The 16,853-nt window shown below is 37.3% G+C and overlaps 1 protein-coding gene across 1 annotated transcript in view; it reads left to right on the forward strand.

Annotated features, from left to right (window-relative positions):
* Positions 1-16,853, forward strand: part of LOC128856419 (neuronal acetylcholine receptor subunit alpha-7) — a 356,900-nt gene that overhangs the window by 64,106 nt on the left and 275,941 nt on the right. Inside the window, exon 2 of the mRNA XM_054091719.1 lies at positions 308-2,585. Coding sequence (XP_053947694.1) covers positions 2,465-2,585 — 121 coding nt within the window. The 5' untranslated portion in view covers positions 308-2,464. The remainder of the gene's footprint in view (positions 1-307; positions 2,586-16,853) is intronic.

Raw genomic sequence — 16,853 nt, forward strand, 5'->3', positions numbered from 1 at the left:
AATTGCCTCGCAAAAACTGGTGTATTTCCAGCGTGGCACTCTTCTTCTTCAAAACGGACGACAAGTGTAATCGAAGAACTCTTGCGTTGTTGTTGTATGTGCGTCGCGTGGTTATTAAGTAGAAGCTAGAGTTACCATGCATGATGACACACCACTCAAGGACTTATGCGTCAGTGTGCAACAATAACAATTACGCAATATAATTTATCTAATATTTCACTACCAGCAAAACATTGTTGGTTTATTCTGTTTAGGTATGTGTTTGTTGTTGCCATGGTGATGATAAATTATCATTTTTTCTTTGCAGATTTCATACTCGTTAAGCTGAAATGGCATAATCGTATGCGTGGCGTACAAATAATTGCAGCTAACAGAAGGCGAATTAATTAGATCGAATCTTAAGCTCCTAAAAGTAAAAACAAATCCAAAAAAACACACACGCTGTAATACGAAGGTTCGGTAGTGATTTATATGAAAATATTCTAAAGAAATAAATACCCAATTAGCAGCACTAAAACGCTTAAACGCATTAAAATTTAGGAATAAAATTTAATTAAAATTAATTATAGAGTGAAAGTGAAAATTTGTATCGAAATTTAATGAAAGCCAACGTAAAATTTTAATTATAAGCAAATGAAAATGTATGCATTTTAATTAAATTCACTAATGCGTTTCGAAGTTGAAATTCTCATAAGATAGTCAAAATGTTCAATTGTGACGAGCGACGACGAGTTCAACGTCAAAGTGCCCAACAGCCTTTGTTAAGTGAACTGCAGTTCAACGAAGCGTGTTGTTGTCGGTCGCTTAGCTGCATCCGAGAATAACGTACGGTGGAACATTCCGCCCACATAGCCACACAACCGGCCATACACTCACACACACACGGCCAATGCACACATGCAACTGAGCAGCAAAAACAAATGCGTTCGTTTTTCTCTTCAAGCGAGTGAGTTGCTGCCATTGAGAAGCAGACAAGCGAAAGCGGCAAAAAGAGGCACCAACAGCCGAAGCAACAGTTAAAGCCACAACGCGCCTAAAAGCCGGCAACACTACAAAGTTTATTGGCATAAAAAATCAAAACAGCAGAAAAACCACAAACACCATTAAGCAGAGTAAACGGCGAGGAAAAGAGAGCTAACGAGTGCGGAACCAAAGTGGTAAACAGTTGTGAAAAACAAAAAGGACAAACACCTTACAGCAGGGCAAGTAAGCAGCAGAAAAGGAAGAAGAAGAAGAAGAGTGAAGTACGGAGAGAATACAAGCAAAAGGCAGGCAATTGAGAAAAACAGACGAAAACACTCAAAGAGACGTTTAAGTGCAATAACAACGACGCCAACAACAAACACTTGAACGATAACAAAACTGTAGCGGAACAACTGCAACATCAACAACACAACCAACAGCCATATCGCCCACAAAAACATCAATAATAACAGGGACCAACAAAAAAGAGGCGCCGACAAGCAATCCAAAAAACTGCAGCGGAAAAGCGGGGCCAAGGAACGGCTGATCGAAGTGAGGGAAAAAGTGGCGCTAGAAAAACATAAAAAACAAACTTTCATGCCAACTTCAGAATTTTTGCTTACAAATATCACTCTACATCTATCCACTAAAAAAGGACAAACACAACTTTAAGTGGAGCTTGTGAGCGCAAGGCGTAATAAAGGAAACCAGCGCAAAAAGTTTGATTCCTTAGTGTTTGAGTGCTACAAGTGCTGCCAACAGAGCACCACCTCCACATGCTTCCGTAATAGTGAAGAAAAATTGAGTAAAAGATTTAAAAACCATAAGAGGCAACGACCAACTGCCAGCTGCCGTTGTGACTGTGAAGGGTCAACGACTGCAGATAAAAAAAATTTCGACAAGCACAAAAATAGATAATCATTCGGCGGCTGAAATAGCAGTACTCAAGAATGTACCCACTAATGTTGTAATAGTGACTGCTACAGATGTGAATGATGCACTATGAAGCAACGAAAAATTGTAAAGCACAGCGGTTGCACTACATCTGAATACAATTCGCGCGCGCACTGCTCCGCTCAACAAGCATCGGCATCATCAATTGAACTCTTACTACGTCGCCACTCGGTATTCTACACAACTCTTTCTATGGTGAAACATTAACTTATCTTAAAAAAACGCTTTGAAAGTTAACATACCAAATCACAAAGCAGACTAAATAGAATTATTGCAAAATATGACAGGTGTAAGTGTGTGTCGGGTCGTATACGTAAAATTAGAGAATTAAGCTTTTGAAGATTCGAAATCTAACAAGGTGGCATTTCCACAAGAATTTAACGTGATTTCACCAACGAGAAACGCATTTAGCTTCCTTTGCCACTCTCATCCATAATCTGGGCGTAGCGCCACTGTGAACAATCATTCATAACAAACTACGTAAAATCACAAACGATTTCCAATTAAATTTAATTACATTGTGCAAATTGAATTCGGTGTGCAGCAAATGCATTTGGTTGTGGTAATAATGAGTTTCCTAAAAGCGAGTAGCCACCACGCCGCAGCTTCCACTCTAACTGTTGTCACGTGGTTGACGCTAGGATTTGGATTATTAATCTCATTGCCAGGTGAGTTTGCAATTTTGAATTTTCATAATCCGATATAATAATTTTCATTTAATAGAGATAATTTTTCAATTATTGTCTACATTCATATACATGAACCTAACTGTTAAGATAAATGGTCGATAGATTTATGAATGAATTACATGTTGCGAAAACGTGTCATATATTTTTTGACTTTTTCAATTAAATTTTTCTGGATTTTTATTTTTATTTTTGTTAATTCACATAACTAAAAATCAATTTGAATTTTTTTTTTCAAATTTACTATTGCATAATGGTAAAATAGACAAAACTAGGATTTCCTGCAAAACACATCTTATTAATAGGACTATGAATAAGTTCGTGCGGTTTTTTTTCGAAATTTGAAACTTTATTGAATATTCAAAATATTGTCCATCGCTTACTACTACTTTTTCCCATCTTTCTGGCAATTCACGGATTCCCTTTGTGAAAAATTCGGTCGGTTTTGCCGCAATCCACGAATCGATCCATTTTTTGACTTCATCGTAATTACGGAAGTGCTGGTCAGCCAGGCCATGTTGCATCGATCGGAAGAGATAGTAATCGGATGGCGCAAGGTCTGGACTATACGGCGGGTGGGGTAGGACATCCCATTTGAGCGTTTCTAAGTATGTTTTGACCACTTGTGCAACATGTGACCGAGCATTGTCATGTTGCAAAATAACTTTGTCGTGTCTATCGGCGTATTGCGGCCGTTTTTCTCGCAGTGCTCGGCTCAAACGCATCAATTGTCGTCGGTAGACATCCCCCGTAATCGTTTCATTCGGTTTCAGTAGCTCATAATACACAACACCCAGCTGGTCCCACCAGATACACAGCATAACCTTCAGGCCATGAATATTCTGCGCCGACGTCGATGTTGAAGCATGGCCAGGGTATCCATACGTTGCCCGACGTTTTGGATTGTCGTAATGGACCCACTTTTCATCGCCAGTCACAATTCGATGCAAAAAACCCTTTCTTTTGTGCCGTTGAAGCAGTTGTTCGCATGCCATAAAACGGCGTTCAACGTCTCTTGGCTTCAATTCATACGGCACCCAATGGCCTACCTTTCGGATCATTCCCATGGCTTTTAAACGTTTGGAAATGGTTGATTGATCAACTCCCAAAGTTTTTGCAACCTCTTCTTGCGTTTGAGCCGGATCTTGATCGAGCAATTCCTCCAATTCGGTATCCATGAACTTTGGCGGCGCACCCTCGCGTTCTTCGTCTTCCAAGCCAAAATCACCACTTTTAAAGCGTGCAAACCACTTCTGGCACGTTCGCTCAGATAGAGCATGCTCACCATAAACTTCCACCAAGATACGATGACTTTCGGCTGCTTTTTTCTTCATATTAAAATAATGAAGAAGAATTCCCCGCAAAAACACATTATTTGGCACGAAATTCGACATTTTCAAGTGTGGTAAAAATATTGTTGTTTACGCTTCAAATAAAAAACTTATACTGACGTTTGTGCCTTACGACAGTAGCTCTCCAATGAATGTTTGGAAATGTGGATCGATGGAATAATAATCAAGTTACGCCATCTGTTGTAAAACCGCACGAACTTATTCATAGTCCTATTATTTATTCAAAACTTTCAACCCAATAAATTCACAATAGTTATTTTATTTACTGTTCGTAAATTTTTGCATTATTTATCATGAATTAGAACTCTAAATAAGATTTCCTTCGTAATGCAATGTGAAGATTTTACAAGCTATTGACAACTGTTTACAAGTACAAGTTGAAATTTCAAATATGTATATTTACAGTCTGTGTCAGAAAATAAACACCGCGATTATTCATGAAGTATACAAGATATATATCTAAATTTTTTTTACATGAAAGTATGTACAAAAGAACGAGTCCCAATTACTCAATAAACCGTGTACCTTCATCTATTGCGAGTATAGCCTGGCAACTTCTTCATGCTTTAAACCAGATTTTCTGCGTAGCTCGTCCACAAAAAAGACTAGATTTTGCGAACTTGACCCACGAGTTCTTTTAAATCATCGAATGGGCTTCCGGCAAGATGCGTTTTCATAGTTCTCCACACGTTTTCAATGGGGTTGGCGTCTGGGGACAGGGAAAGCCAGTCCAATACTGTCACGCCATTTTCTTGTTTTTCAATGTGAGAGCAGTGGTTTTGATGATGTGGGACGGTAGGATATGTTCGCCTCCTTCAGTCGACGTTCGATGGTGTTGATACTCATATCTATTCCTTTTTTAGCAAAAACTGATCGTGCTTGGCGTACTCGCAAAGAACGGTTCCGCTTAAAAAATTGGACGATCTGCTTATTTGTTACCACTCGCCTCAATCCGCGCTCGGAAAAGTCATCAACATTTTTGTTATACCTTTTAGCGCTGATTCCACATCACAATAAACTTTTTTCATTTTTAATTACTTTTGCAGCCATGGCGTAGAATAATTTCGGACCCTTCGAATGCGTGCATAAAAAATCCGCCTCAAAACGCTTCACATACTTCTGTCATTTATGTTTATTAGCGTTTATGGGAAACTTTCCAACGATACTAACCTGAGTTAGCACTGACGTCGTAGCCCTGGAGTGGGACTATTACGCAGCAAAAAGCAGAATGAAATACTTATATCTTGAAGTTAAAAGAAAAAAACCGGTTCTATTCTTCGGGCACGGACTGCATTTATACCCAGCATCAATATTTTTTGTCCATTGTCACTGACTAACAAAAACCATAAAAATCCAATTCAAAATCTCATGTGAAAGTTATAAAAATTCCATAAACTTTTCATCCCGATTTCATGGTTGCTAATTAGAACCTCTAGAATTATTTTTGCTATGCTGTTTTATACCAATTGAATTTTAGGGATTGTTGCTCTTGTTGATCGCACTCACGCAGATCCAAAAGAAACCAGGTTTCATTAATATTTTCGAAAAGTAAATCCAAGTTCAAAACCTCAGTTGGGCTTTTAAAAGTTAGCTCGATTTTTTTTATGCTCAAAATTTTTGTATCTCCAGACTATTTTATACACCTAAATAAATTGGTCTCTAACTAAACTGGCTGCTAACTAAATTGGATTTATGTGAAACTATTTAAAATTTGGTTTTATCGTTGGTCGCAGAGTTGTCGTTATTATGCAGATATATAAAAATTTTTGTGGGCGAATCTTAAATGTATTGAAAATATAAAATGAAAAAATGTATATCTTAAAGTGTATTTTTCGGAGTGAAATTTAAAATTTGTCTGTGAGCGCAAATATTTACTAAATAATACCTTTTGAATGCATTTGTTTTAATGAAAAATGGGCTTTTAGATGAATAAGAGTAAGCCTGAGATGTGAAGAGGTGGTATTCTGCGTAGTATATTTGCTGGATCTGTCAAGGTAAAAATTGTTTAAGTAGGATTTTCAACGGCTACAATAAACAGAAAGTAAGATAATTACGCCATATTAACGCAAGACTCAAGAGGCAGCGGCAGATTTTCTAATGCACTAAGTAGTTATTGGTCTCTGATAATGGCATTCAAGTGAGAGATTTTGTAAAATTGGTGATGGACTGTCCGGTGAACCATCTTTTGGAAATTCGTCGTTGAAGGGAGGTAGTTGTTTAGTAATAGGAAAATACTGTGTATAGTTATTCGCTTACATACATACTTTGGCACTTTTTATACTTAATATCGCACTCAAATTCTTTATTAAACTCTAAACTAAAACTAACTTTATTGTGTCACTCCGCACTCTAATCTATCCATACAACTTAAATACTAATGGAACATTTTTCCAAAAAGCTATTTTTCTTTAATGATCTGTCGAACCACAACGGGACCTTCATAGTGCGTTCACGCATTTGGTAAATATCGCTAAGTGTTCATGTAGTTGAGCTAGATTTTTCGGCGGTGCTGGTTGTCGGGAAGCAAACTCTCTACCACTTACCGAGCAACGTCTGTATAAAGGACCAGACTGTAAATTGCAACCCGAATCAACACTAGACAAGATCCTCACGGAAGAATGAGTCCCGAGTAAGGTATGTGATAAGCAAGTCACCACATTTCTTCTTTTCATTGAATTCATGGACCCCTTAAAGTGCAAATAAGAGATTACTTGGTTATGTGCAAAGTTAGAAGTGTCGCCCAGAGCTATCTACTTCTGATTATAAAGAGACACAAACCGAATCTCATTAAATGTAATGTTTAATACTTAGCAAAAAGTTTCTCTTATCCAAACGGCTATCCAAATCAAACAATTAACTCTGCGAACAAATAACAAAATTAAGATTATGTCAAGCCAAGCAAAACTCAAATAAAGAAGCGGTCGATATTGCTGCTCTTTCACAAAATGTCAAGTAGTCCGTGGTAAGAGCTATAGAAGCGCAGGGTGTTCGGTGGCGGAGTTGGGTTTTAAATTGAAAGTTTCTTCGCGCGGGTGGACGTTGAGAACAACGTGCGTTCGCAGTTGAGTCGTATTTCAAGGCCAACGATTCGTGTATAACTGCTCGTCGTAGTCCAGGGCCGGGGCTCAGCCGGATATCCAGAACAAATGAAAAAATGTAACTCGGCGCTACAAGTTTGCACGATACTCCGCATCAGTCCGTGCGCAAGAGAGCGTCTAACCTGGGACTTTCAAAAACTATTGCAAATAAAATACTGAAGAAGAATTTTAGACTTCCCCCCTTCAAAATTCAAATCGTGCAAGTGTTTAAGCAATTAAAATTAAGGATTATAATCTGCGTAAAAATTTATACGATGCAATGTTTCGTATATTTCGTACGGTAAGCACTGTCTTTTGGGGTGTTGAAGCCAATTTTCGTTTAAATGGATGTGTAACAAAGTTGCAAAATTTCCATTATTCGTCACCTAAAGGACAGAGCTGGCTGTTAAAACATCAGTAGCCCCATCATAGTCTTAAAGTGAATAACTCTTCAGTGGAATAACTGGACCCTACTTTTGGAAAATTGCCGCGGACAAACACTTTCTATTGACGGTGTCTCCTATAGGCGCATGCTGAAGGATTGTTTTCTACCAATAAGAGAAAGCATTCTGCCCCCAGTACACATGCCATGGTTTAAGCAAGAAGGCGCTACGTGGCACATCGCGATGATGGCGATACTCCGGCATCCCTAAACAAAGTGATACGTGGTTTCTTTGGTATATTCTAGCCACCCAAGTCGCAGGATCTTACCCCTATGGACTTTTTCCATGAGGGTACCTCAAAAGTAAAATCTCTGAGCAAACCCAATGACTATCTCAGTACTAAAAGTAAATATCTTTCGCGAAGTTAATGTCATTCCGACTTCACATCTCTAACGAGTGGCATGAAGTACGGAGACCAGATTTCAAGAATATTGGCGACGTAACGCAAATCATATTAAAGTACACCGGCTAAGATGGTTGGGTCGTACAACAACAATGGATGCAGAAGAAAATTGTAGAAGCCAGAGCGATCAGCTCTAGAGCAAGAGGAAGGCCGAGAACAAGATGGACCGACGAACTAGAGGAGGAGAACTTGGGATAAAGAATTGGAAAAAAGTCGCGAGGTGTATGGAAGTCCCACGTGCAGCTGGCCGAAGCTCACAAAGAGATGTAGTGCCGAAAGATGATGATGATGATGTTCCGACGTAACGGCCAACATTTGGAGGAAATATTTGCTCAAAAATAGAATCCGTATTCCACAGCCACTTCATTGTAATAGTTGAAATAAACTTTTTTTCATAAATAATTAATTATTTTTTTTAATTTACCTTTCATGTTCTAATACTGCTACCGAACACCCTGTAGCTACAAAGTTATGCACGTTTTGTTCTTGTTGCTTACAGGTCTGATTGTTGCTTGTCGGCAAGATATTTGAATGCGTTGCAACTTATTTCATTTGGCGCATAAAATGCAAATGCAGACAAAAGACGACAGTCTTGGCGCCGCAGGGAAGCTGATATCGACACCTACGAAGACAATAACCTACCGGATCATTTACGAACACACGAGTGCACTGAAAGTGTGAGACACACACGCACCAACACAGCTATCGATAGACCATAAAATGCAATAAGTAGCTGAGTCATAAGTATTTGGATTTGGCTTTGTGTTTGGTTTGCTGCTCAGCAAAATTGAAATGGGCTGATTTTAATGTAGATGGCTGGGTGGCAAACCCAGTTGATGCGTTCTCAATCCATAATGTGATATCTCACACCCGCTATGCCACTTCCTGCACCACCTGCGCCATTAAGTGCTCAATTTTATATACCTTTTATGCCTTCCTGTATTATTGTTGTAGATTCCTATAATGAAACATGCGGGTAATGTCTGTGATTTTCTGGCCAAAACTTGTATTCAATTTAAAGCAGAACTTTAGGCATTGAGAAAGCAAAGCAACGAGCTGCAGACGGGTCGAGCGGATGATACAGAAAAATATTCAAGAGTGAAAGGTGTAGGGTCTGGAGTGCTGAAGGTAGCCAGAAAAGTAAAAGATGGAGTGTTGCAAGTCCAGCTAAGCAGTGGAATTTTGTGGTAAATTCTTTGTAAACTTCTGTTCCAAAAACAATTTCCATTAGTGGCAGCTGCTACTTCACCTTCGCCTATTTCGGAGAAATCATGATTGCCACTGGGAATGCGAAACCGGAAACGGCATCAAGTGCAGACAACAGGAAGCGAGCATGAGCAGAGCGCAAAGCCACCAATATACGTATTTGTACTTGCGAGTGTAATGTGGCACGTACGTGCGTTTATGCAACATGTGTGTGTGTATGCTCCTAAGGGTGTTAATACTTATACTGGGATAAATGCGCCACCGTAAAGCAGCGTAAGGCAAAATGAATTTGTAGTTTTTCTGGTTGCTGACAGTCGTCGATTGGAATAATATTTGAAAACTAGTGTGCATACACGCACACATACATACGTATGTATGTATATTTTGGGGATTTGTGAATCTTAGTGCTACATCCGCTGAAGCTGTTTGAGTGCTTGGTGCTGATGAAGATGGCAATGTCGAGGACTGTAGTGTTTGCGCAGGAAATGTTGTTAGTTGAAATCAGCAGCTATCGATCGCTAACCACCAATGAACTAAAAGCTAACGAATTGCATGCTTTTCTTTTTTTGTTTGCTCCTACAGGGTGGCTGTTAAAAGCTGCTGTGAAAAATTATTGATTTCTTTTCCGAAAACTTAAATTTCGATTAAAAAAATCTGAAATGGGAAGGAGGAAAGAATTTTTGGTGGCTTCTTGCATGAAAGACATGCGCACTTATGTCGGTCATTGAAAACGACAACGAATATGATGATGAAATATCAAAAATGTAGTAATGAAAATTCTGTCTCGTCAAATAAAATCAAAACTATTTAACAGAAATTTGAAATTTTTCAATATGCATAAGGGACTGCAAGTGTATTTCTGCAAAGAAAAATCTCCTCATAAAAACCGTTTGCCGTTCGGAGTCGGCTTAGAACTATAGGTCTCTCCATTTTATTTATTTATTTAAATGAGTTCAAAAAAGCAAAAGCAAGTGTAATTTATTTTTGATATTTTTCAAAATTTGTCATTAATGTCTAACAAAATTCATAACAGATATTCAAAGGATTTATTCAAAACTAAAATACAAATAGCACAATTAGATTACCAACATAAGAATCCATTAAATTGTTAAAAATATTTACAAGTACAAATTAAGTTTTAACAAAATTAAATAAATGAAATTAAAATAACAAATATTTACGAATTATTATTTTGATTTTTTACATAAAAAGTAATTCTTTACTTGCATTTGAAATACCTGTTTGGCCCCAGAAAGATCTAAATCCGAAAAGGTTGAGAGATAATTAAAGTCAATTAAAGTTCTAACGAGTGGTGCATTAGCACTATGCTGCTGATGTTGTTGTTGTTGTAACTGCTTTCTGGCGCTGTGTGATGAACCAAACGTAATGTTACGGTGCCTAAGCTGCCTTTAGCACTATAAAATGTTTTATTAAAGCCCACGTGAAAAATCTTAAAACGACGAAAATTTCTGCAAGGAACATGAAACTGTATTCTTTCTAGAAGAACCGGGAGTCTATTTCGCTGTTAATGAGATCAAGGATGAATGAAGCTGCCGGAGTACCTCTGCAACTTAATGGGAAAAGGCTAATTAATCGACAGAGAGCTACGTGTAATGGTTTCGGATCTGAGAAATTGTGTGAATGTAAGTGCGAAACGCACAAACAGTTCTTGATATCTCACAACACAAGTTGGCTAACCAACTCAATTCAAGAAAATTAGTAATCGACTATATCATGTCTATGTTATCTCAATCGATTTTCAGGTGTAGGAAAATTTAGAAACATGAAAATTTTAAAATACGATATCTCTGCGAAAAAAAATGATATTTGAGCAAACAAAACGCCATTCGAAAGAAGAAGACTTGTACTTAAAGATGCCAGCCTATTTTTTGGTAAAAGAAAACATCTGCAAGGCTATATAACCTCAAATATGGGTAAAAACGGTGTTTTTTGCACTTTTAGTTTGGGATATATCGGAAACCAGAGCTGATAGAGCAATTTTGATGCCAGATTTCGATTCATCGCATCAAAATCCTTCGAAAATATATAGTCTGGTTTCTGGGTCTGAGATGCTGTCGGCCTGTGTAACTTGTGATTCGATATCAAAAATCGAAACGAAAACCAACCAATTCTAGAGATTTACGGAAGGAATTCAAAGAGGCTTGGAAACGAGTCCCGGTCAGAAGGTGTAATGCAGTGCTGAAAAGCCGAGGGTATTCAACAACATAATAGTGTTTTTTTTTTATTTTATAAAGCTTTGAACGCATTTTATGCCAACAGTTAAAAATAATGGTGCATTCTGAAAATTATACAATACAATATATAACTGGGTTAGGTTATGTAGGAATTGCCTGATTCTGCATAGCGTGCACATAGACTAGAAGTTGATACCAAGTGTTTGTATGTAGAGTTTATTTTATATTTTTTTCTTTAATACGCAGTTTAGACAATTAAAGTAGGCTGCAAATTTTTTGATCTGTCACGCTTTCTAAGGTTGAATATGACGAAGAACCTAAGTAGTTTGTTCGTGTTTTGCTAAGTGCAGGGCAGTGGCAGAGTGGTAGTAGTTTTCGAGAGTTCATGTGCATGTATCGTTCTGCACTAGCTTCAGTTTGGTCACGTACGATGGGGTAGACATCAGTATGTGGAACTAGTTTTTGATTTGCTTTACTTCAATTTAAATTTAAATTTTTCTTTGAGACCAGTTGAAAAATGTGAACTCCGGATACATAAATGCAACTTATGTGATTTATTACATTAAATAAAATCGTTCTGTTTTAGAAAATTTAACATTGTATATTTTTCATGCCGGCACTCCTATTATTTTGTGGGGAAATGCTCATATCATAATTTACTGGATTAGATGAATGCGGACGACAGGTTTATTTGTGCTAGAAATGAGGTAATACTAAAAGGAGGAAACCCCTACCGAATTTTTTATTTCTGTAGTAGACTTCTGTACTACATTTTAACCCTCCATCGGCCGTAAACACTTAACACTTTTTACATATTAAAAAAATAGCGTTAAAATTAACTAAACTGACAAGAGATAATGGCTTAAAATTATTCATACAAATATGCGCCATTAAATTCTATTATAGTGAACTCTCTCTCTCTCTGTAGGGCACCTAAGGGACAGAAAAATTTTCTAATGGGAAGTGTCCGCTTATAAGAAAAGTGTAAAAAAATTAATTTTAAATTTAATTAAAGAGAAAAAGACTTTAAAAAAGTCTTAAAGATTTGTTGGATGTACTGAAAAAAGTGGTTGCTTATGGGAGATACCCGCTTAAGAGATACGTCCGTTAGGAGAGAATACACTGTATATACTTTTCATTTTTATACAATTTATAATTTTTTTTTTTCAAATAATTTAGAACAAGATTGAGGCCAAATTAAGAAAACTGCAATACATGTGAGTTAAATTATGAAGCTTAGGGACAAAATGGTGCAGAATCCAATACCCTAAAACTCTTCTTCTTACATATTTGTTATACTGTTTTTGTTTTGCCGCTGCACAGTGCAATTAATTGAAGCGCTTCCATCTTGAAGTACAGGGTTGCCCATATTCGACGGACCCGACGGATTTCGATGACTCTTTGGGCCCATTCCAATCGACGAGGCTTGTCCGCAGGCAACAATCTTTGCGTCAATTGAATCTTATACGGCAATAAATGCAAATCAATGCGGATAATTCGTTGTAAAGTGGTCCGAGCAATGCCCAACTGCTGAGAACGGCGATTTCGGGATGTGCTTGGCGACGCCTTGGTCGGTTTTGCTTTGGCCTCTTTGGATTAGAAAGAGCATCACCAGTTGAAAACCTTTCGTACAAATGTTTAATGGTAAGAACACACAAGAAGGCGCACTTTTCACATTATTTAATTTTTTAACGCACGTTGAGTTTTCACAATTGACTTCTTTTGTTGAATGTAAATTTCAACAATTTGAGAGCGCTCGCGTGGCGTGCACTGTTCCATGATACAAATCTGCTTGGACTGACGCTTCCAACGCGGTACGTCATTAAGGGGTTATACGCAGTTATGACTTTCAAAAAAATCGATTTTTTTATTGCATTTTTGTAATGTACATATATTCAAAAGTATACGCACGAAATTTGAAGTAGATCTAAGCAATACTTTCGGAGTTGTACCTAAATATGTAGAGATGCCTCGGCACGTTTTAAGGTAGGTATTGAAACTTTAAACGTGCTTTTTTCAAAACGGCATTTTTCAAGTCGGTGTACACGATATCTCGAAAACGGCTTGTTTGATCGGTCAACCGTTTTAACTCAATCTTTAAAGATACATTTTCTAGTAATTAATCGTTCCTTTTGTAAATCTGATACTTATTTTCCATTTTATAATCAATTTACGGCCAAATTTTAACGTAAAAATCGAAATCATTTCTTTTAAAAGCTGCCATTTTGTGAAAATTCACTATTTTGATTAGCCGAACGATTAATTACTAGGTAATCTAATATATTACAATAACAAAATTTGTTTGGTTTTTTGATTTCAGATAATCCAATCCTGAGTTACGATGTACACCGTAAATCGTCTTTTTTTAAAGGAGGTTCCAGAAATCGCCTGCAGCGCGCTCTATAATCAACATTTGCATAAATAAAAAATTTTGTTACATTCTTGAAGGATGCTTTTATAACCGCCAAAAATTTTCAAATTAAAATATTCCGAAGTTTCTTCAGGATAAATCCTTGACAACCCGTCTTTTATTTGCTTCATAACTGCGTATAACCCCTTAAACGATTTGACGTCTCTGTCAAAAGGTACAGGGTTTCCAGATGGGTCGGTCGAATATTGGCAACCCTGTATCAAAGCAATGATGAACTATTTTTTGAACAGATACTGCACCATTAGAAAACTTAGTAGAATTTAATTATATCTTAAGAAATAATAAAAAGGGATTAGAATCAAAAAAGTAAGTTTTGTGAAGTAAAAAATACAGTATTTGAGTCTCTTAATACACCAAAATTCATCAGCCGCCCTGTATCATTTCTGCTCAGCTTCAACCAATTGTCACTGCGTTCGCTTTCGCTGACTTCGGCGTTGGTTCAGTTGTCGCGATTCCATGGTGCACCATTTGCAAATATTGTAACCTGAGGCAAATGCCGGAAAAGAGTAATAACAAGCAGTCGCAAATGCAAAGGGCGCAGCAGTGGTGCTGATAGGAAAAACGCCAACCAGAAATATAATATTATGGCAGTGAGTATTTGGAGACTCAGCGTCTTTGTTATTTTTTGCGCATCCCATATCTGGCAAAGTTTGTGCAAATATTTATTTGAAGTGTGTGAATGTGGGGATTTGCACTTTGAATGAATTCTGCGCCGCAACTACCAGAGCCACCGCCTGCAGCCAAACGAATATCACACAAAATGGGAAAAAACTGCAAAGCAGAGGAAGCAATTAAGGATTTGTGGTTTGATATCAAGCGAGACTTGATGATTATTTCTATATGAAATGCCAGAGTAGCGGAAATTAATTTTTCATTTAGTATTTTTGCGTTGGAATGTCAATAAAAACGACTTTGAAAATGTTTTAATTTGGTGCATAGTTTTTTTTAATTTTTTTTCGTCTCTTTGCTCCATCCACTAAACCAAATTAGTGCTCGTTTAATTCACTCTCTCGAAGAATAACACATTTTTGCGCCACCCGAGCACTTCATTGTTTTAAACCACTCGTCCAAAATCTAAAACTTATTTAATCCTTTAAATTTCATAATTGCTTCACAACTGTTAACTGTATAAGTGGACGCTGTAGAAATTAAAAAAGAAAAGAAAAACACCAAAAACTTTTGAAGCGCCATTCTGTGTCCGCCGGCCGCTCAAAATGCTGTGACGCACAAATTACTGCGTACCGGAATTGCAGCAAAGCAACATTTCTTCATTAAATATGTAAGCGGCATAAAGTTCGCGCCGCATAGTCGCACTGGCTCACTCACTGGCTTGTCCGCCATTTATTATGCAAATTCAACACAACCAAAAACCAGAGCGTGAAGCCTAAGGCACCGAGCGCCGGCGTATAAAAACAGAAAAGCACAAAAAGCCAAAAACAAAAGCGTAAGTGAGACAGCAACGCCGCCAGTTGTGATTTATGCGATTATACAATGCCAACAATTTGTGAATGGTACACGCGGAACCGGCAAATCCACGCGGATGCCTTAAACTCGCTTATGCAGAAGCGGAGATAAACGCACTCAGATGAAATTACGACAATCGCACCAAATACACACACGCACACACTTACCGCGCAGACATGTGGAGAAAATGCGAACAAAAAAGCGCAGTCACCACCAAAAATAGGAGAAGAGTAAAGGAGAAGAGAAGTAAAGACGAACCAGAGGAGCGGAAAAGATATGAGCCACCTTTTATAGCTGAATATGGGCCCACAAGTCAGCCAACACAGCGGCAGCAACTACTGCAGTGCACAGGAAGGTGTGTGACGAAACAAAAGCCGGTGATGAGACGAAATTTAATTTAACAAATGAGTAAGCAGCTTCAATGAAAATTACGAAAATTGCATGTCTTAGATAAGTTAAGCGCAAAGTAAGTGCAAATTGGTTGGGTTTTCTTGAGTAAAAATTATTTATTCCATAAAGATGGATGGATGCAGGGCCCATTTTTGTATTTATGAAATGGAGTTTTTCAACCTTTTTTTCTCATAGCTGTGGACAAAACCAAAGTGTTGGGTGCTGATTAATTTTTGGAGGTGCTGTTGATTTCTTTTTTAGTAATATTCATAAAATTACAGTTATTTTACAGCACAAAAGATTTAGATTTTTGGGTTCGAAAATAAAAGTGACAAGTGAGTATACAAGAATAACCCTGAAATTAAATCATTAGTAGACAATTTTTGTAGAACAAGATTATAGCTGAGCATATTTTTGTGCACCAAAACTTTCAAATATTGATCGGAGTAATCTTTATAATTTGCATGAATTCTACGCGTGCTAAAAGTTCTACAATCTTCTCCAATGCATCAACAGCTCTAACTGGCTGTAGATGTATGCCTGTTAGAGGTCTCATATTGGTATCAAAACGCCACTTAAGTACTGCTTGGGGAGTGCCCGACAGGTACACCAACCATTTCACCTGCCTACCTACCCACGAGTCAATTTTTAATAGAATTTCACTGAAATATTTTTTATCGCAAGTCCAGGTCAAAGTAAGTCCAAAAGCGCCTTCAAGTAGGACATTTGAGAACTAAAATATTCTGTAAAAATATTTACCATAAAATTTAAGTTCTTCAGATATGAAGACCGTCAATATGAGCGCTTACTCGTAATTTTTTTCCTATATGACCACCAGAAAAAGCGTAAAAATTACTTTTTTTCTCCCGACCCTATTTCTTATCTCATTGAAATATCACTGAAGAGGTATGTGTAACACAATTTTTAACCCAGCAATCATTTAACCAAGGTTTTATAATTCATGATATTTATGAAAATTTTGTTTTGTGGTACAATTAATAAATAGATATTTCCCAAAAAGTGCGAATTTTCTACTAAAAACTTCCGCGAAATATTCACTATTCATGAAAATATTGTTTTATCCAAGACCAAAAGGTCAACTGCCATCAAAAGGTCAAAACCATCGAACTTCAATTTTTGGTTTCTTTATACGAAAAGGTGTATGTTCTTACTTATGCCTCAAAATATCACCATTTGGCCCGGGTTTTATTTATAATAGGTAAAAAGTGTATTCGAAACTTTTTGAAAAAAATTCAGAACAGCGGCTCCTCATCTCTGAAAAATTTAAA

Source organism: Anastrepha ludens, chromosome 3 (assembly GCF_028408465.1).
Source record: "Anastrepha ludens isolate Willacy chromosome 3, idAnaLude1.1, whole genome shotgun sequence".
NCBI lineage: Eukaryota > Metazoa > Arthropoda > Insecta > Diptera > Tephritidae > Anastrepha > Anastrepha ludens.